The sequence below is a fragment of the Uloborus diversus genome, chromosome 2 (assembly GCF_026930045.1).
Source record: "Uloborus diversus isolate 005 chromosome 2, Udiv.v.3.1, whole genome shotgun sequence".
NCBI lineage: Eukaryota > Metazoa > Arthropoda > Arachnida > Araneae > Uloboridae > Uloborus > Uloborus diversus.
In genome coordinates, this window is record NC_072732.1 from 116,246,910 (window position 1) to 116,264,346 (window position 17,437).

General features: G+C 32.5%; 1 protein-coding gene across 1 annotated transcript in view; it reads left to right on the top strand.

The window, feature by feature from the left end:
* The window catches only part of LOC129216503 (calcium-activated chloride channel regulator 1-like), a 37,174-nt gene that overhangs the window by 5,207 nt on the left and 14,530 nt on the right, over nucleotides 1–17,437 (top strand). The window contains exons 2-10 of the mRNA XM_054850717.1: nucleotides 615–892; nucleotides 2,532–2,687; nucleotides 3,462–3,576; nucleotides 3,687–3,814; nucleotides 3,943–4,045; nucleotides 5,633–5,854; nucleotides 7,016–7,321; nucleotides 11,763–11,936; nucleotides 13,773–13,910. Coding sequence (XP_054706692.1) covers nucleotides 615–892; nucleotides 2,532–2,687; nucleotides 3,462–3,576; nucleotides 3,687–3,814; nucleotides 3,943–4,045; nucleotides 5,633–5,854; nucleotides 7,016–7,321; nucleotides 11,763–11,936; nucleotides 13,773–13,910 — 1,620 coding nt within the window. The remainder of the gene's footprint in view (nucleotides 1–614; nucleotides 893–2,531; nucleotides 2,688–3,461; nucleotides 3,577–3,686; nucleotides 3,815–3,942; nucleotides 4,046–5,632; nucleotides 5,855–7,015; nucleotides 7,322–11,762; nucleotides 11,937–13,772; nucleotides 13,911–17,437) is intronic.

The following is a 17,437-nucleotide window of genomic DNA, read 5'->3' on the forward strand; positions in this document are numbered from 1 at the left end:
TTACGTAACAATATTTCATAATAATAAGTAATAGAATATGTTAATGCTAGAAATTATCTTTCTTGTCATTAGGTTATAATCTAATTATGAATATTCCTTTAGTTTGAGATTTGTAAATCAGTCCAATCATTTCCTACTTTCGGGGGTAGGGGAGTTCCCCCACGGAATACACGGGGAAGAAGCGGAAGCCTTACGGGTATTACTCAAAAAATGTCCTATAAAAGCAATGGAGTAAATGTGCGCGCACTTTTGAACCCGTTCAGTGAATTGTTCAAAATTAGGGGGAAGTGCCCCTTGTTCCCCAAATAAGGACCTGTGTAAAATTATTACTTACAATAATGTTAGTAATATTTCCATCTTCATGTTCGTATCAATAAATTTTCATAAAAACGAATAGAGTTTGAGGTATAGCCAGGAATGAAGCAATTACACTGTGTTCCCCCCCCCCCCCCCTCCATACTCGTCACTCAAATTCGTGGAACTTTCTGGTACGTCATCGCTTTATGATACTAAACAACTTAGCACAAATCAATTTTTTTTTGGGGGGGGGGAGGGTAAAGACCTAGTTTAAATGAATTATGTCAAGTGATTTTTTCCCTTTTTTCGGTTTGTAGAGCATTTTGACTGGCTCCAGTGAGCTCCTTTACACAGCAACAAGAAAACAAGCTTTTTTTAAAGAGGTCATTTTCGTTTTTCCCGAAACATTTCGGGAGAAACTGGACGTAAAATGGACACAATGGAATGCAAAATTCAGTAATCCAGATACATTCATCAGTGCTGATGAAATTTTCAATGATGTATACAGTACGCAATATGCTGGATGTGGAAATTCTGGTCGCAGAATCAACATACCCGTGGAATTCCTAGATAAAAAGGATTCTGATAAAGGTACGTTGGATTATCGCTCTTTTGTAAATATATTAATAATTGCTTTTTGAAAATAAGCTACTGTTTCAGAAACTTAACGGAAAAGTGTTACTTTCATAATTTAGAAACTCTGTGCGGCATTTCCCTTCTTGTAATTTAATGCGCTATTCAATATATAACCAGAATTATATATTCCGCCATTATTTAATGTGTTTTTCATTTAACTAATCTTTTATTTGGGTAACTTGATCTGAAAATGCTATTAAAATACTAATATGCATTATTCAGTAAGTTTTGGTGTTTGGAATATTATTTCAGCTATGCTAAAAGTTTATGCTTTTACCGCATACGTAAATAGGGCTTGGGTCCTCCAAGTGGTATTAGTAACAACAATTTTTTTCTTCTCAACAATCTTTATTGTTTTTTTTTTTTTTTTTTTGTTTTTTAATTTTACGAGAAGTTGAAAGGCTAGAGAATTAATTCTCAAATTTTGGTTGATTGGTTAAAGTACATTTGAAAAAAAAAAAAAAAAAGAACATTATAATCTGTAAATATTTATTGCAGAAAATTAGCGTTTTGATATGACCTCCACATGGGTACACATGCCACAAAGATGGGGCTCGAGATAAAAAGGGGCCCGAACTGAAAAAAAAAGGTATTACATATATATATATATATATATATATATTACCCATTTCTAAGGTAGGCAAAAGTAGAAAAAGCCAGTGCATTATCTAGCAAGGTTCCCCAGAATGAATTGTGGAGGTTTTGTTATAAACTGATAGTCTTAGTTTGGAAATACAAGAAAAGAATAGGTATTACTGGTCTATTAGCTAGCTAGTTTCAGATTTATGCAGTATTTATACAGTTTAAGATTTTTTTAATACTAAGACAACTGAGATTCAAATAAAGAAAGGTTGAAAAAACAATGAAAAAAAGCGGTAAATCAATGTTTGAAGAAAACTTGTAAAATAAAATCTTCCATCAAGCAAAATATTTTTATTCAGTTAGGAGAAAAAAAAATGGCGATATTGGATACCTTCAACGCTTTTAAGTTATTTCATATCCAGGAACGTAACTATGGGTTCTAGCACCCCTGGCGAACGAAAGAAATTGCGCCCCCCCCCCCCACCCAAGGTCGCCCACATGGGAAATGACCGGAGGTCATTATGACCTCCAAAAAAAATTTTATTTTTAAATTTATTTATTTATTTATTTATTTATTTATTTTGGAACATTTTGATTAATTGATTCGACAAATAGGAGGCAGTATTGTAATTTTTTTCTTATTTTCTTTTTTAAAATTGTTTTCAATGATGCCCAATGTCCCTTCTCAGTAGATGTTATGTATATATACCCCCTTTAGTTCTTATTCCTGCTATTTTTTTAAAAAAATTTTAAAGCATTTTTCAAATTCATTCATCAAAAAAACCCTCTTATTTTTTTTTAATCAGTCGAAATGCCACCCCCTGGCTGCTGCACCCCTGGCGAGAGCCACTCCTGCCAACCCCTAGTTACGCTACTGTTGATATCCATCACAGATGGTTGATAGCCGTTTACAAAACAAGAAAAATGCAAGTTTTGATAAACTTCTAGTGTATTTTAAATGTATGTTCAACGCATTTAAAAATTCTAGTATTTCTTTCTGTTTTTTTAACAGCTAGATCATTTGTACGAGAATGGTCGAAATACCGATATGGAGTTTTCGATGAAAGTGGTTTTCCTGGAGATGAAGTTTATCCTGCTTGCTACACAATTCCAGGAACGGATACAGTAAAAGTTACAGATTGTACAAATACAAAAGCTGTATATGAATTCAGGTAAAGTTATAGTGCTTTAACTTTAACTACCTTTGCACCCATAGCAATTTATCTAGGTTCAGATTTGCTGTTCCTAAATCGAATTATTATTATTATTATTTTTTTTTTAATATACAAAATTTCAACTATTAGATTTTTTAAAACAACTTTTCATGGATTGTGTTTTCGGAGGTTGTTACGTCTATATGGGCCAACTGTACCATTGGACAAACCAAATAAAAAGCGCCCACATTTTCAATGAAAATTGAAAATGTGGCGTACACATGTTTGGCAGCAACAAGGAGATCCCGCTCTTCTAGTATTATTATTATTATTGCGGGGGGGGGGGGGGTTACAAGAAGGATATATGGAGTTAACCATTCTGTTAAAATCTAAAAATGTGAACTGACGCAATATAAACGACATGGTCCAAAATTACCTTAAATCACTGGGTTGGAATTTTCCATAAGACTTCAAGGGATAGCAAACGTATGTCCAACAGGAAGTGACTATCACAATTGATTGCTAAACGAATCTAGCTTCGATTACTAAACGAATCACAATAACTCTGAAAGCTAAGCATTCTTGTGCCTCAAAACAAATACCATTTTTTAATGTTCTGCTTAGTTAGTAATTGCATCCTTAATGATTTCGATTAAAATTAAAAAGTTTGAAACTAAGACAATATGGTTTTAATAAAACAAAATAAACATTAAAGTTAATTTTGTTTTTTAAAAATTATGTAAGTAGTTAAAATAAGAAAAAAGGACTTCATATAATTGTTGTGTTTTACAGAAAAAGTTCAAGTGAAGAATACTATCAATTTCCGGATTCCTGTAGGCCTATTCCAGTCAGTGGACAGAATACTGGTGTAGAATCATCACTGTTGACAAGATACAATTTCCCTAAAGTAAGTTTCAAGTAACTCCAAATTCACTTAGCTCAATAAAGAATTTAAAAGCTTTGTATCTGAAGATACTTTTTGACGTTTTAAACCTATATCACCCCAAAACATTTTAGATGAAACAATTCTGCGATGGAAAACAATTCCCTCATGATAGAGACGTGCCATCGAAACAAAATGCGCTTTGTAAAGACCAAAGTACGTGGGAAGTGATTAATCGAAATTCTGATTTTAAACACAAAAGGTTTGTATCTTATGTATCCTTTTTCCCCCATGAAAAAATAACTTTGAAAGATCACTAATATTGAAATGTTAAAGTTACAAAACGTAAACTGTTTTGTTTCACGTAACATTTAAAAATTTCTTTTCCAGAAAAGTCCCTCCAACAAGCATAACACCAACTTTTAAATATATTTTAGAAACTGATGTACGGATCATTGTAGCTATAGATACCTCGAACAATATGGATCTGAATGTAAGTATGACCTGTATTTTTTATTTTAAGAACTTCGATCATTTTATAAGCGAATGCGCTAGGTCCTGCTCTGTCAAGGAGAGATGTATATACTATACTGCGTTTACGGAAAAGATAAGACTGTATGAAAAAGATAATCGTGCCATTTGACAGCCTCAGTCACGTGTTTGACTTGAACAAAACAACGAATTGGTGCCAAGCAGTCGACGAATGAGAATACTGTCTTTATTATAGAGAAGATCCGCGAAAGTGGCATAGTGGCAAAAACCTTCGGTAACCTTGCTTGTTTACTTTCGGTCAATCATCTACGTGAACTGAGTTATTCTGTACAACTGAATAAAAGCAGTGAGAAGATGCGTTTTAAGTTAAGATCCTACGTAGGTTTTCACATAAATTTTCACTGAAATAACAATGTTTAGGGAAATTAATATTTAATAAATATTCTACTTAATACGTTTAGGTAAAGTGACTTTTGAAGAATACTAATCCTAATCCTATGACCACTTGATCCCATCCTACTTTCATTGTTCTAAAATATTATGTAAAATAAATACAGCCAGGTTCTAATAAATAAGTTTTTTTTAACATGTAGGAAGCTTCCTTTGCAGCAAACTTGTTCACAACAAATCTAATAAACAAAATGTCCCAGAGAAGTTGAAAGAGGTGTTCAGATTTACTTCTGTTTCATATGCAACGACTTTTTTCACTAAATAAAATATTGCCAGTAATACAATTATGAATTCAGAATGTAATTCCTAATTGCTTTACTCGAAAATGAAAATTTTAAACTTATTTGAACATTTAATTCCCATCTACAGCCATTTATTTAATGTATGACCACTTTACTACATTGACCGTTTTCCCCTACCAGACCCTACTCACTTCCAAAAGTTGAGCAAATATCAGTAAATACATTGCTCACTCTACCTCTGAAGCAAATTGCAGTTTATCTATTTCTGATTAGCTTCTTTTCCTTTAATATTTCTTTCCGTAGGAAAAATATTTTAAAAGAAACATTAAAGGCTCATTAAATACGCTCTTTTTCTTTTCGAAATAAGTATTTAATGAGTTTTTTTCTAAGGAAATGAATAAAATTGAAGAATAATTAATTAAGTATATTTTTAAAATGTTGATCAGAACACGAGACTCAAACTCTGAAATTCTGCGCCACGCTCAGGTATAGTCTGATCACGGACTGTATGGAAAGGCAAACATCCGTTTTACAGCCAGAAATAGACGAATCTATTATTTTTTACCGATGCCAGCTTTTGCAGAAGCAGAGTCTCATTCAAATGAGCGGAATAAGCTCATCAATTTTTACTTTCCCCCCTTATTCACATAGATTCGTCTTATCTGGACATTTGAAAACTCCATGCAATCCGTGGTTGGACAGTATCTACGTTATCGGCTGAGCTATTTCTCTGCTGGTACATGAATAGACTTGCTAATAATTTGAAATAAATTTGAAAGAGGAAAAACTTTTTGTGAAAATTATTGGTTCTGAACCAACTCAAAATTATAGCGAAACATTTGATTGAAAAAAAAATAAAATTTTTTATTAATGATATTTCTATTTTTTCGTTTCAGGACAGAATGGAAATGGCGAAAAATGCTTTTGCATATTTCATCCTAAATGACGTGCCATTCAATACAAAGGTTGGAATCATTCATCTGAAAGACACTTTAACCAATACTCCATTCATATCGATTCACACGCAAGAAGATGCAGAAAAAATAGTTGATATTTTTCCAGATGTAAACGACGATGGCTCGCTGTGTGTAGGCTGCGGCATCAAGAATGCGTACGAGGTAAACTATAGGATTTTTGAAATTGATGCATAACTTCAAAAGTATGTTGCGGAAGTGCACACTTTTTTTTTTTTTTTTTTTAGCAAACACGAATCGGTTATTATCCTCTCTTGACCAAAGTTGATGTTGCTCTGATTTTTCAGATTACCATTGCGACGCTTGTTTTTTATATTTATTCAGGGAGCGAAATTTTCGTTGTCATAGTAACAAATTGTCTGCGGTTTGATTTTATTCATTTTTTTTTCAGAGCTTAACTCAAGTAGGCTTTACATTTAAAAAAGGGTTTTCTTAGAAAAATTACGTTTTTTCAGGAAAAAAAGACTGTGATGTACAGCAAAACTTCATCTAAATACAAAATTTCGAGATAACTAATTTCCATCATTTAAGATTAATAACAAAAAAAAATACATAACGTTATGCGGCTGTAAATAATCTTTATGATAAGTGTACTGATGGATATAGGCCATAAAACCTTTATTTTTATTACCACATCTTAATCACCTTTTTTTTATTTATCATTATTTTTTTAATGGATATTCCTCGTATTATCTATTTTAGAAAAACTCCAGTCATAATAAGACGGGTGCACATTTTTTAGCCATTTCGATTCCATTTCATTTGTAGAAAACAAAAACTCAACAAGTATGGTCATATCACAATTCACGATTGCGAAAAACATAGTTTAAATTCAATACGTTAAAATTCAAATGGCATTATTATTACCATTTTTTCTTTCTTTCTTTTCTCCTTTTTAAAATAAAATTTTGTTGTTGTCAGAGATGAAGTGCAATATTTTATTCAAAATTATTGCCTCCTTATTCTATTGAGCAATAAAATAGAGGTTAATGTTTCTCTTGAGTTAGAATCAAAACTCCGTCTAGAGCTCTATGGCTGAAAATACCTTTCTGTTATTATCACCATTTTTTGAACTACGCAAACACTATGCACATGCAGAGTTTCATATTCGTGCCCTCAATTCATTTGCATAAGAGCGGATTTATTTTATTCCCTACCTACTGAAATAACAACAACTGAAATTCGTTATGCAATTTGTAGTATGTTACATGGAGGCGGAGATTAATTTTTAAGCTTTCAGTTTTTGGAAGAGCAGTTATTATATTCATAACGTTTTAGTTATTTCTATCGTACTTTTTGTTCTAGGTTTTGAAAAATGGTTCGAAATCAGAAATAATAGTCATATCTGCTACAGATATCAACCAACAAGAAATAGTAACTTTGTCGGATAAACTTTCGACAAGTGGGATCAAACTTCACGCTGTTTTCTTCAAAAAGAAAATTGCTGAAATGTCTGGTCTACACAAGCTGGCGAAAAGTACAAAAGGACATTTTTTCTACATACCTGAAAATTTTGACAGCGTCAACTCATTGTCACCAATAACATCGCTCCACGAAGCTTTTAGAACTATTTATGAATCATTTTCATGGATCAATAAAAATCATGTTTTGGTAAGAATTTTTTTTAATTCTATTTGTTGAAAGATTATACATCTATAAATTAGTACATTTAGAAAGCCGGCCTAGTAGTCAAAGAAGTCTGACTGCGGATGGGGAGAATTCTAGATTCGAATCCCGGTTCGGCATGGATGTACTTTCTCTCTCCTGTGCTTCTCCTTTCTTTATGTGAATGTGTTGTTATGCAATGCATGGTTTTTTACTTTTTGTCCCTAAATTTGAACCTTCAAAAAAAAACACACACACACACACATACACACACACAAATGTTCACTCCTTTTTTTATGGGAGTGGAAAAAAATAATTTTCAAAGAAATTATTTTTCTTTTATCATTTAAAAATATTTTTGGTCAAATTAATAAATAAATAAAGTAATGAATAAAGAAATGAATTGTAAATGAAAGGAGTAATTGAATAAAATAATTAATAAATGTGAAAAAATAAATTAGCGAATAAGATAGTGAATGAATAAAAAAAATACAGACATATAAACGAGTCTTATGGCTGTGGAAGTCGGACTCTATATCAAGATTACGGTCGAGCGAGAAAAGTGAAACAGCACACTCAAAACTGCAATATTTCATTTAGAGCGAATAGTTTCTCTTGAGCCTTCTAAAATTAGGAATTACAACTTCGCTGTGTTTTTTCAGACATCGTGGGTTTTGTACATATATTTTCAAACCAACTTCAAGTTTTCTAAAAAATTATTTTAAAATTTTAATGAAACAAATATTTGGAGGTGCGTTATAAAAATTATGTTAACGATGGTCTTAAAGTTCTTCTAATTGACCCACACTCAATTTGCTTTGACGTTCGTATTCATTTTGTCGATGAATAATCTGTGATACTTCCAATTTTTAGGCACTGATGGGAGGGACTCGTGAAGATTCGAAACATGTATTGCAGTTGCAATGTATATTTTTAATTTTCAATGATGCATGATATTTCCTAAAGAACAACTGAAAGGCGTTCGATGAATTAAAACATTTCAGCAGTTTCGTGAACGGATTAAAGAAATCATCCTCATTATATTACAGAGAATTCGCTGATCGAGTAACGCTCTGACGTCATCAACAGTGAAACTCGCACCTTACATAATATTTTTTGGTTTTAATTGACTTTCAGGGAAATGCTTTATTTTGACAAGGCTGAACTGGATCCGGTAACTTAACAGTTTTACTGGTAAAGCTGTAATTTATGGAGCATGAAGAAGCAAAAAGTGGGTCAACAATAAACGCTATCTACTGGAGTTCAGTGTAAATAAATTAGAGTAAGGGTTAAAACTTCAACTATCAAAATACCACCAAACAGGCCTCGTTCAAATGTAGAAGCAATTTCCACCCGTCATACCTTGACGGGCGATTTTCCAGTCATAAATAATGAACTTCTGTATTTAAGAACTAGTAATTTTAAAGAACTAGAACATATGTTCTTTCACAAGTCGTTTGGATTGTTTCGAGTAAGTCATCTTAATCTTATTTTTAGCTTAATTTAATATATTGAATTCATTTTTTATACTAGATGTGGGATTTAGTTTTAAAGTGTTATCTACTGTACAACATACTTTAAGTACTTCTCGGCTTTGGAATTAAATGCAATAGATTTAATTGTATTTCTATTAAATCAGCTTTTTTTTTAATCCATATTCTTTCAACTTTTACTGCATGTTTGGTATCTATCACGGTTCTGGTAGGTCTGGAGGAGAGGTCATATAAAATCGGTTCAACCCCACTGTGTTTGTCTCAAGTCAATATGGCCTGCCAACTTGTGAGCCCTAATATTTGCTTTTTGCTTATAATTAATATTAAATTATAATATATATATATATATATATATATATATATATATATATATATATATATATATATATATATATATATATATATATATATATATATATATATATATATATATATATAATAGCAATATAAAACTAAAAAAGAAAGAACGAAAATTTTAAAAAATCGCAAAATACCCTGGGGTCTCATCGGGGGTTACTCCCCAAGGGTAGGGAAAAAACAATGAGATGTTTTGCGAATGCTGCTGGCGAAATTGCCTAGCTGCACTAGTACCCCGACATATCACAAAACAAGCAATAGGGGTTACCGAAAGTCCAGAATATAAGCATGACAAGAAGTAATTAAATTGAACATTTACAAACCCAAAATACAAACTTTACAGAAAGTTAATCAGAACAATTTCATAACTAATTTAAACTACAAGAGAAAAATCACAATTGAACTCAATAGCAAAAGGAAGAACATGTAACAAACAAATCCATGGAACAAACAAAATGACCTACCGCTTCTCTTCCATAAGCTTGCAAATGAAATTTTACGTAAGATGCTCCGGATATTGGTTCCCAGTTAAGGTTGCAGTTAAATTTTGAATCGCTGTCTTCAGATTTGTTTTATTATTGCAGATTTTTTTATATCTAGTAATTTGTGAGGTTATTATAGTTTTGAACACTTTTTTACTAACACAACTGTGAAAATGAATTAAAGAATCTATATATATATATAAAGGTGACGGTGTTTTTTTTTTTTGTTTCTTTGTTTGTACCCGATGGCCAGAAGATCCCATAGCACCTACAGCCCTGCAACTTGGCACAAAATTCGAACGTACCCCGGGGGTCTGCACCTCGAAGCCCGAATTCTAAATTTCTAATTAGTTTTTTCATAATTAACTAATTAAGCTGAAATTTCACGTTTTTGCCTAATTAGGGGGGTAGACACCTTCCTCACCCCCTAACATTATGTGTCGATGGGTAGAGAGCTTTTCTTTCCGAACAAGATGATGTTTGTTCCATTTCTCTCAATTAATTAGAACAGGAGATATAAGAGATTCTGATTGAGCCAATTTTCAAAGCTTCTCTTTCGAGAAATTGCTATAACACTAGGTCCACTTTCTAGACAATTTTCAACTATAACACTAGGTCTATTTCCCAAACAATTTTTCAATTACAGTCGAACCTTCATATATCGAACTTTCACATATCAAAATTTTCTATATATCGAAATCCTAGCAAATTTCTATGTTCATTACATAGAAAATTGTTTCTGTATATCGAAAAAATCTCTCTATATCGATTTTTTTTTCGAGACATTCGTAGATTTTTTTTCTACTTTAGACTGTTTGTCTCATGAAAAATGAAGGTTAGGGGGAGAAAATTATGTTCACTAAAGGTTGCTACGAAAATCTGGGATTGAGGGGTGTGTAGATAGGTCGTTGTTTCGTTCTGGGGTTCTTAAATTCCCCCAAGTTTATTTCAAATCTTAGTTGTAACCAGTAACATTGTAAAATCAGTTTCAAGTTATCCCTTCTGTCTGTTGATTATCATTCCTAATCTTTTTAGATGCAAAAAATCATACAAATTATGATTTTTTACTTTTCTCTTGATTACATTGTCAAAACGAAAATCCCCTAATGTTGCGGATCAAGTTGAATTGCTGAAAAATGAAGATGTATGAAGGCGCAAAAATGAAATTTCTGTTATTTTTTTAATTATTAACTTTCATTTAATCGGATGCTCGTATAAATTAGAAATTGGGTAAATTGGGTTTCATACACGAAAATTTGCTTTAATTTTAATGTTTTAAGAGATTTTAAGGATAAAATAAGATTGTTTTCTATGTATCGAAATTTCTATATATCGATTTTTTTTTCCGGAAATTTGCTATTTCGATGTATGGAGGTCCGACTACTTTCTTTTTAAACATTTTGAAGGAAGTTGCCTCTGTTGCTTATGAATATTTTACTGTTATTACTTTACTTTAAATTCATTGTGAGTACGTTAATTTTCTTTTTAAGTATAAAGTCAATTGGCGAATTTGGCGATGAATTATGGAGTTTTTTTACATTTGAAAGCTACTGCAAATGTAATTTTGATGTAATTTATTTTTCTTTAATTCAACGGATTTTCTTTAAATTTTTAGCACAGGCATCGCTGTGCGGGTACTGCTAGTATACTTTAAAATCAAAATCATTACGTTTATCATACAAAGCTACACAAGGATCATTTTTATTTAGTTGAATGTTGAGCTCTAGGAAATTAACTGACTCATCCTTATTTGTCTCTTTCAGCAGTAGTTCATTTGGGTAAATTTCTTCACATAAATTATGAAAATCATTGTTGTTAAAAATGGTGATGTCTCTACATATCTAAAAGCTTCTATACTGTTGTTTATTAAAAAAATATATTCATAATAATGCAAAAAGATATTGGCAAATGCACTAGAAAAAGATGTATCCATTGGGGTTCCGTTGATGTCTGTAGAAATTATATATATGAATGAAATATTATATAATGAGTATATATATATATATATATATATATATATATATATATATATATATATATATATATATATATATATATATATATATATATATATATATACTTATATATACTCATGTATTCAATTCTTTCCCATAGATTGATCAAAAGATATATGCTGGAAATAACAACAAAAACAATAGCATGATCTTTTATATCGATAGAAGTGTGGAGAGCTTTCAAGTTTTACTGACTGGACCTGGTTTTCTGTTTGGACCTCCTGTAGTGAAAGATTCCATCGTCTTCCAGAATGAGCAACATCTTTATCTTCCAGTAAACTCCTCATTTGCTTACAAAATGAAAATTCCAGGCTACATCTTCAATTTTGAAAATCCTGAGGTTCGAATAAATTTACATTTAAAAAGTAATTATTATTTATTAACCAAAAGTTAACACAAGTTGAATTTTTTGTTAGTTCCAGTCACTTTTGCTGCTTTAAAATTAATATGGAGCATTTGTAAAAGGGTCACAACAAAGTCCTTATCTCTTTAGTAACTAGCTTAGTTTACTTAAAAGTAGTTTCATGCTCTTGTGTTGAAAATGGAAACGAGAACTGTCTTTAAGATTTAACTTTATGTATATCATAAAATTCTAAAATATTATTTAAATTAAAAGCACATTGGTCAAACCTCTGTATGACTATAATTGTCCATAATACGAAAATCTCTATATAATGCTGTTAAACTGATTAAAATATGTTTTAAATCTTTTTTTTTACTAATCTGAAGAATTACATACCAAGAATGTTTCGTCAGTTCTTTTTCTTTAACTTTTGCAACAGTTTATGGAGATTTTATCGAAAAAAGTTAATATTTCTGTCCTTCTTCTATAGCAAAATGCTTCGATTAATCAGCTTGCTAAAGTTGATTGGCGCGTTTTTTTTTTTTTTTTTTTTGCAAAAACTTCAGTACGAAATGAAATAGTTTGGAAGGTGAAATCTGAAGTACAGATCATAAAAATGGTTTTGCCAAATTAATTTAATTATTTTTCAAACCTGTATATCTGAATTTATATATATACATCTGGTATAACGCATGACCGCTTTTCTACGTTAAAATGAATTTTAATTCTGCAATGACACATGATTGACAGTTTCAGAATTAAAATGATTTGAATTGAAAAGAATATTTCTGCACTGAAAGCAGATCTAGACAAATCAACATAACCAACTGTCGCGTCCGAAAAAAAGAAAGCCTTCAGTTTTCCTTTATCATAAGTCTGCTTCAAATTAATTTCATTAAAGCAACATGTAACAAGGAGTGGAAAGATGATGTGTCGCCTAAATTAACGGTAAATTTTATATCGCAAATGTGTCCGTTAATTTACAAATTGCAAACAAGCGTTTGCACATTTGGTTAAACGGATTTTCTTTCTTTCTTTTTTTTTTTTTTTTTTTTTTTTTTTTTTTTTTTTTTTTTTTTTTTTTTTTTTTTTTAAGTTCTTGTTTTCAAGATTCGAACTAATTTTATGAAGAAAAAATCCCAAAATACAAACGAAAATATCATTGTGTGTTTTTTTTTTTTTTTCACATGCAAAAGAGCGATTCGCCAAAAAATGTCCCTTGCGTAACGCTACGTTTTTTATTTTATTCAAGTGACTATCAATTTTGCATGGGATTAACTGTTACGCTTTGATCGTAATATTAAAGCATGTCATTTATCCCTAACAGCAATATCTTTTGAAGGCTTTGGTTAGCTGCAAAAAATAAAAAAACTTGGGACATTTTTGCGAAAATCACCCAAAAGCTATATTTAACTCTCAAACATAATCCTAGCAGTCGTTTTTTAAGACATTTTTTATGTTTATACTTTCAGCATGGCAGAAATTAAAACGAAGAGTAAAAGAAACGAAATTTATGTGAGACAACTCAGTAGTTTGTCACACAATCGGTTGAGGGTTAGATACTTGTATCGCCACTTTCGGACAATCGTGAGACAAAAATAATTCTTCCAGTCTTAAAATGGCGACTAAAGAATCGGAAGAAGCGAAGAATGTCAACTTCAATAGCGTGAAAACAATAAACAACCCTTCATTGATGATAATAACACTAATGATTGTAACAACAATTAAAATCAGTCTAAAAATACGAATTTACCATTAATTTTTTAGGTTGGAGAATGGAAGCTTTCGTTCCAGAGAAGAAGTGGGTTTTACAAGCCAGTTGTAGTTTTGATAAGAGGAAGAAATAAAAAAAGTTCAGACATTATAAAGATGTCACCATGGATGACATTTGAAACTAATGTGGAGGTAAGTAATTATGTTTTCAAGGTGCGTTATAAAAGTAATGAACATGGATTCATGAAAACAACTGATCTATTGATCCAATCTGAACAAACAATCAAAATTCTTCAAATATGAGCCTCTCGCATCAATAATATGACATTTTTGCAGTGGTGTTCCCATAGGGTATACTCCATATAAGCCGTATACTCTCAAACAGTTTTTAAACTTATAGTGTTATACCGTCAAGCTTCAAAAATTTTCATATCATGACATATATTATGTATATGATCGCATATACATACTGTGCATAACTGATTACTGGGAGTATACCCTCAGAAAAAATGAGATTTCAAGCAAATTTTGCTCCTTTTTTATTCAATTTGGTTTCACACATTCGATGCTCAGCATGAAAATACACTAAATATCCAAAAAAAAACTAGTATGTTGTGGCCATCACGAAACTTTCTTCTATATTTTTCCTTTTTCTGATCCCTCCCCATGCTTGACGAGGAAGCAATATTCCTAACAAAAACAAAATTACACATGCAAAAACCTGACGACCATCCCAATGTCTGAATTATTGTAAAAACAAAACAAATTGAAAGTTACTTTAAAAGCCTTACTTGAATTAATTACAAATATTTTATTTATTAACAAACATAAGATGGCAACAGTTAAAAATTTTAAATCATTGAGATAATATTTCCGATCATTTCCATACAATTAAAATCACGAGAAATACGCAAACGACAATCTATTACGATTTATCTTTCTTATTGTTTCATTAATAAAACTATTTTTATTCGCAAAAAAAAAAAAAAATCAACACCTCTTGGAGCGATCGGCGTCAAAATCGAACCAAAGCCTGTTTACATATGGATTCACATATATTCCAAATTTCAACCAGAACGTAGCATTACTTCTTGAGATAGGGTACTCAAAATGGAAAAAAAGAACGGGTGATTGCGCTACCCCCTTTTTAGCTGTTGACACAAAAATAAAATCAGCTCTTATACCCACTAAGGGTTACTTGCCGATAAATTTTTCTTTCATTCCGTTCATTATTTCTTGAGATACAGCAGTCACAATTGACGACAAAAAACGTTCTATAGCTCAACCCCCGTTTGAGTTATTGACACCAAAATTGAATCAGCACCTGCTCCTGTTAGAGGCAACATATGGACCAAATTTTGTTTGATTCCGCCAGTTACTTCCTGAGGAATAGCAAGCCCGCGTAACTCAAAAAACGTCCCATTGCTCCACCCCCCTTGGAGGAATTCACGCCAAAAACCAATGGGCACAAGTTCACACAGAGGCACATATGTGTACCAAATTTCGTTCAATTTCATGCGGTAGTTTTTGCTGTAGAGCGGCCACAAAAAACTGGTCACACACAGACGTGACACACACACACACACACACAGACATTTTCCAAAAATAGTCGAAAAGGACTCAGCACACCTCAAAATGTTCGAATCCGTCAAAATTCGAAATTCGAAAATTTGCACGAATCCAATACTTTCTTCTATATATTAGATATAGAAGAAAACGTCGCGGTCGAATTTTAAATGTTCCTATTTTGGAAGAAGGTGATTCGATGAGTATTACAGATATTTGAAAAAATCTTTGCTCGATGCAAGCTTAAAATTCGGGCGTTACACTAGAAGACTGTTTAGTTCGAAGTAAGCTTGGCTAGAACCGGTAGTTGTGTTCGAGGAAGTGATGTAACAGAGTTAAAAAAGGGGCAAATTGTTGGCCTGTACCAAGGTGGGACAAAATGCAAAGACATAGTTGAAATTATTGGTAGGAATGCGAACTGTTCAGCGCATTATTAAAAGGTGGAAAGATAGCGACATCTTTGTGGTCGTAAATCCATTCTGGCGAACGTGACCGGCGTTCTCTGAAGCGATTAGTGAAGAAAAATAGCAAGAAAGGGACCATTCAACTCACAGCACTCTTCAACGAGGGAAGTAAAACAAATACCAAGCGCACAATGCGACGAGAACTTCAAAAATCGGGACTAAGAAGCTGTGTTGCAGTAAGGAAGCGACTGTTGGAGCCATTAATCGAAGAAAGAGACTACAATTTGCAAAAGATCATAAAAATTCGACTGTTAATGATTGGGGAAAGGTCATGTGGTCCGATGAGTCAAGATTTACGCTCTTTCAAAATGACAGACGCGTCAGGGTTCGAAGAGAACCACACGAAGCAATGGGACCCTACATGTCTCGTTTTTCCACTGTGCGCTCTTTCGGAGTCAGTGTATTGATTTGGGGTTGCTTCTGTTCATCTGGACTAAGCTCGGCTGTATTGTGCATTAACCAAATGAAGTCTGGACAGTACCTTAACATCTTGGATGATCATGTTGTGCCATCTAAGGACTTTTATTTTCCTTACAGTAGTGGTGTATTTTAAGACGATAACGCCAGAGTACACCGGACTACAATTGTTAAATCTTGATTCGATGAGCACGATGCATCATTTCAACACATGATTTGGCCACCACAAAGTCTAGACCTCAATCCAATCGAGAATCTGTGGGACGTACTCGAAAAGGAATTTAAGATCACACACCACACTTCCTTCATCTATCGAACGTTTAGGAGACCTCTTGATGGAATTGTGGGCGAAAAAAACCCGGATACTCTACAAAAGCTCACTGAAGCAATGCCACGGCGTATGAAAGCTGTAATACGCGCAAAAGGTGGTCCAACCAAATATTTAGGGATGCGACTTTTTTTTTGGACACGTAGTGTATTTGCATACTTGGTGACATATTTTACATTTAAAGAATTTAGCCTATCATTGCAAAGCGCCGGTTTTAGCGCTTTCATTGAGAATGATAGCCCAGAAGCCATGCTGAAAAAGCTCTACTTGTGAATACTATGTCCTCAGATGAAAGAATTCGAAAGCGTTCGTTTCCTTAGAAGCTTTTGATTGGAAAAAGTGATTAAACGTGATGAAAACATTACATGGAGTATATGCGAGAGTCTCAAATATTTTGAAGTTTAGTTTCTTTACCATTTGAGTCCGACGAAGAGTAGTCGCTCTTCCCGTGTGTTGAGTCAAAACTGCATAGAAGCAGGGGCGGATCTAGAGGGGGGCCATGGGGGCCATGGCCCCTCCCAAAGCCTTGTGATTGTAGGAATATTTTTAAGAGAAAAAAAATATTATGAGAAGATAACAAAATTTAACACATGTATTTTACTGAAAAAAGAAGTATAGGCCTTAATTGGGAGATAAATTATATCCCTATCCTCAAAAGAAAACTTTTATTACCAACATTTTTCTCCATCTTTTACATTATTTCTTGATTCCAACTACAGAAACTTGGACGATCTCTAAATGCTGCGGTCTTCGGAGTATATCTATTAGTTCACAAGAACAAAGAAAGCCTAAATTTTCGTTTTTATGGCTTTAATTTCGAAACTAGAAGGAGAACCCCCCTTTCCCATGCCCTTTCACAAATGCCTTGATGCGTAGCAAAAAATTGCATCTTAAGTCTTTTATTTGGAAAAAATGTCAATGGAAACTAGCTTATCCAGCCCTTA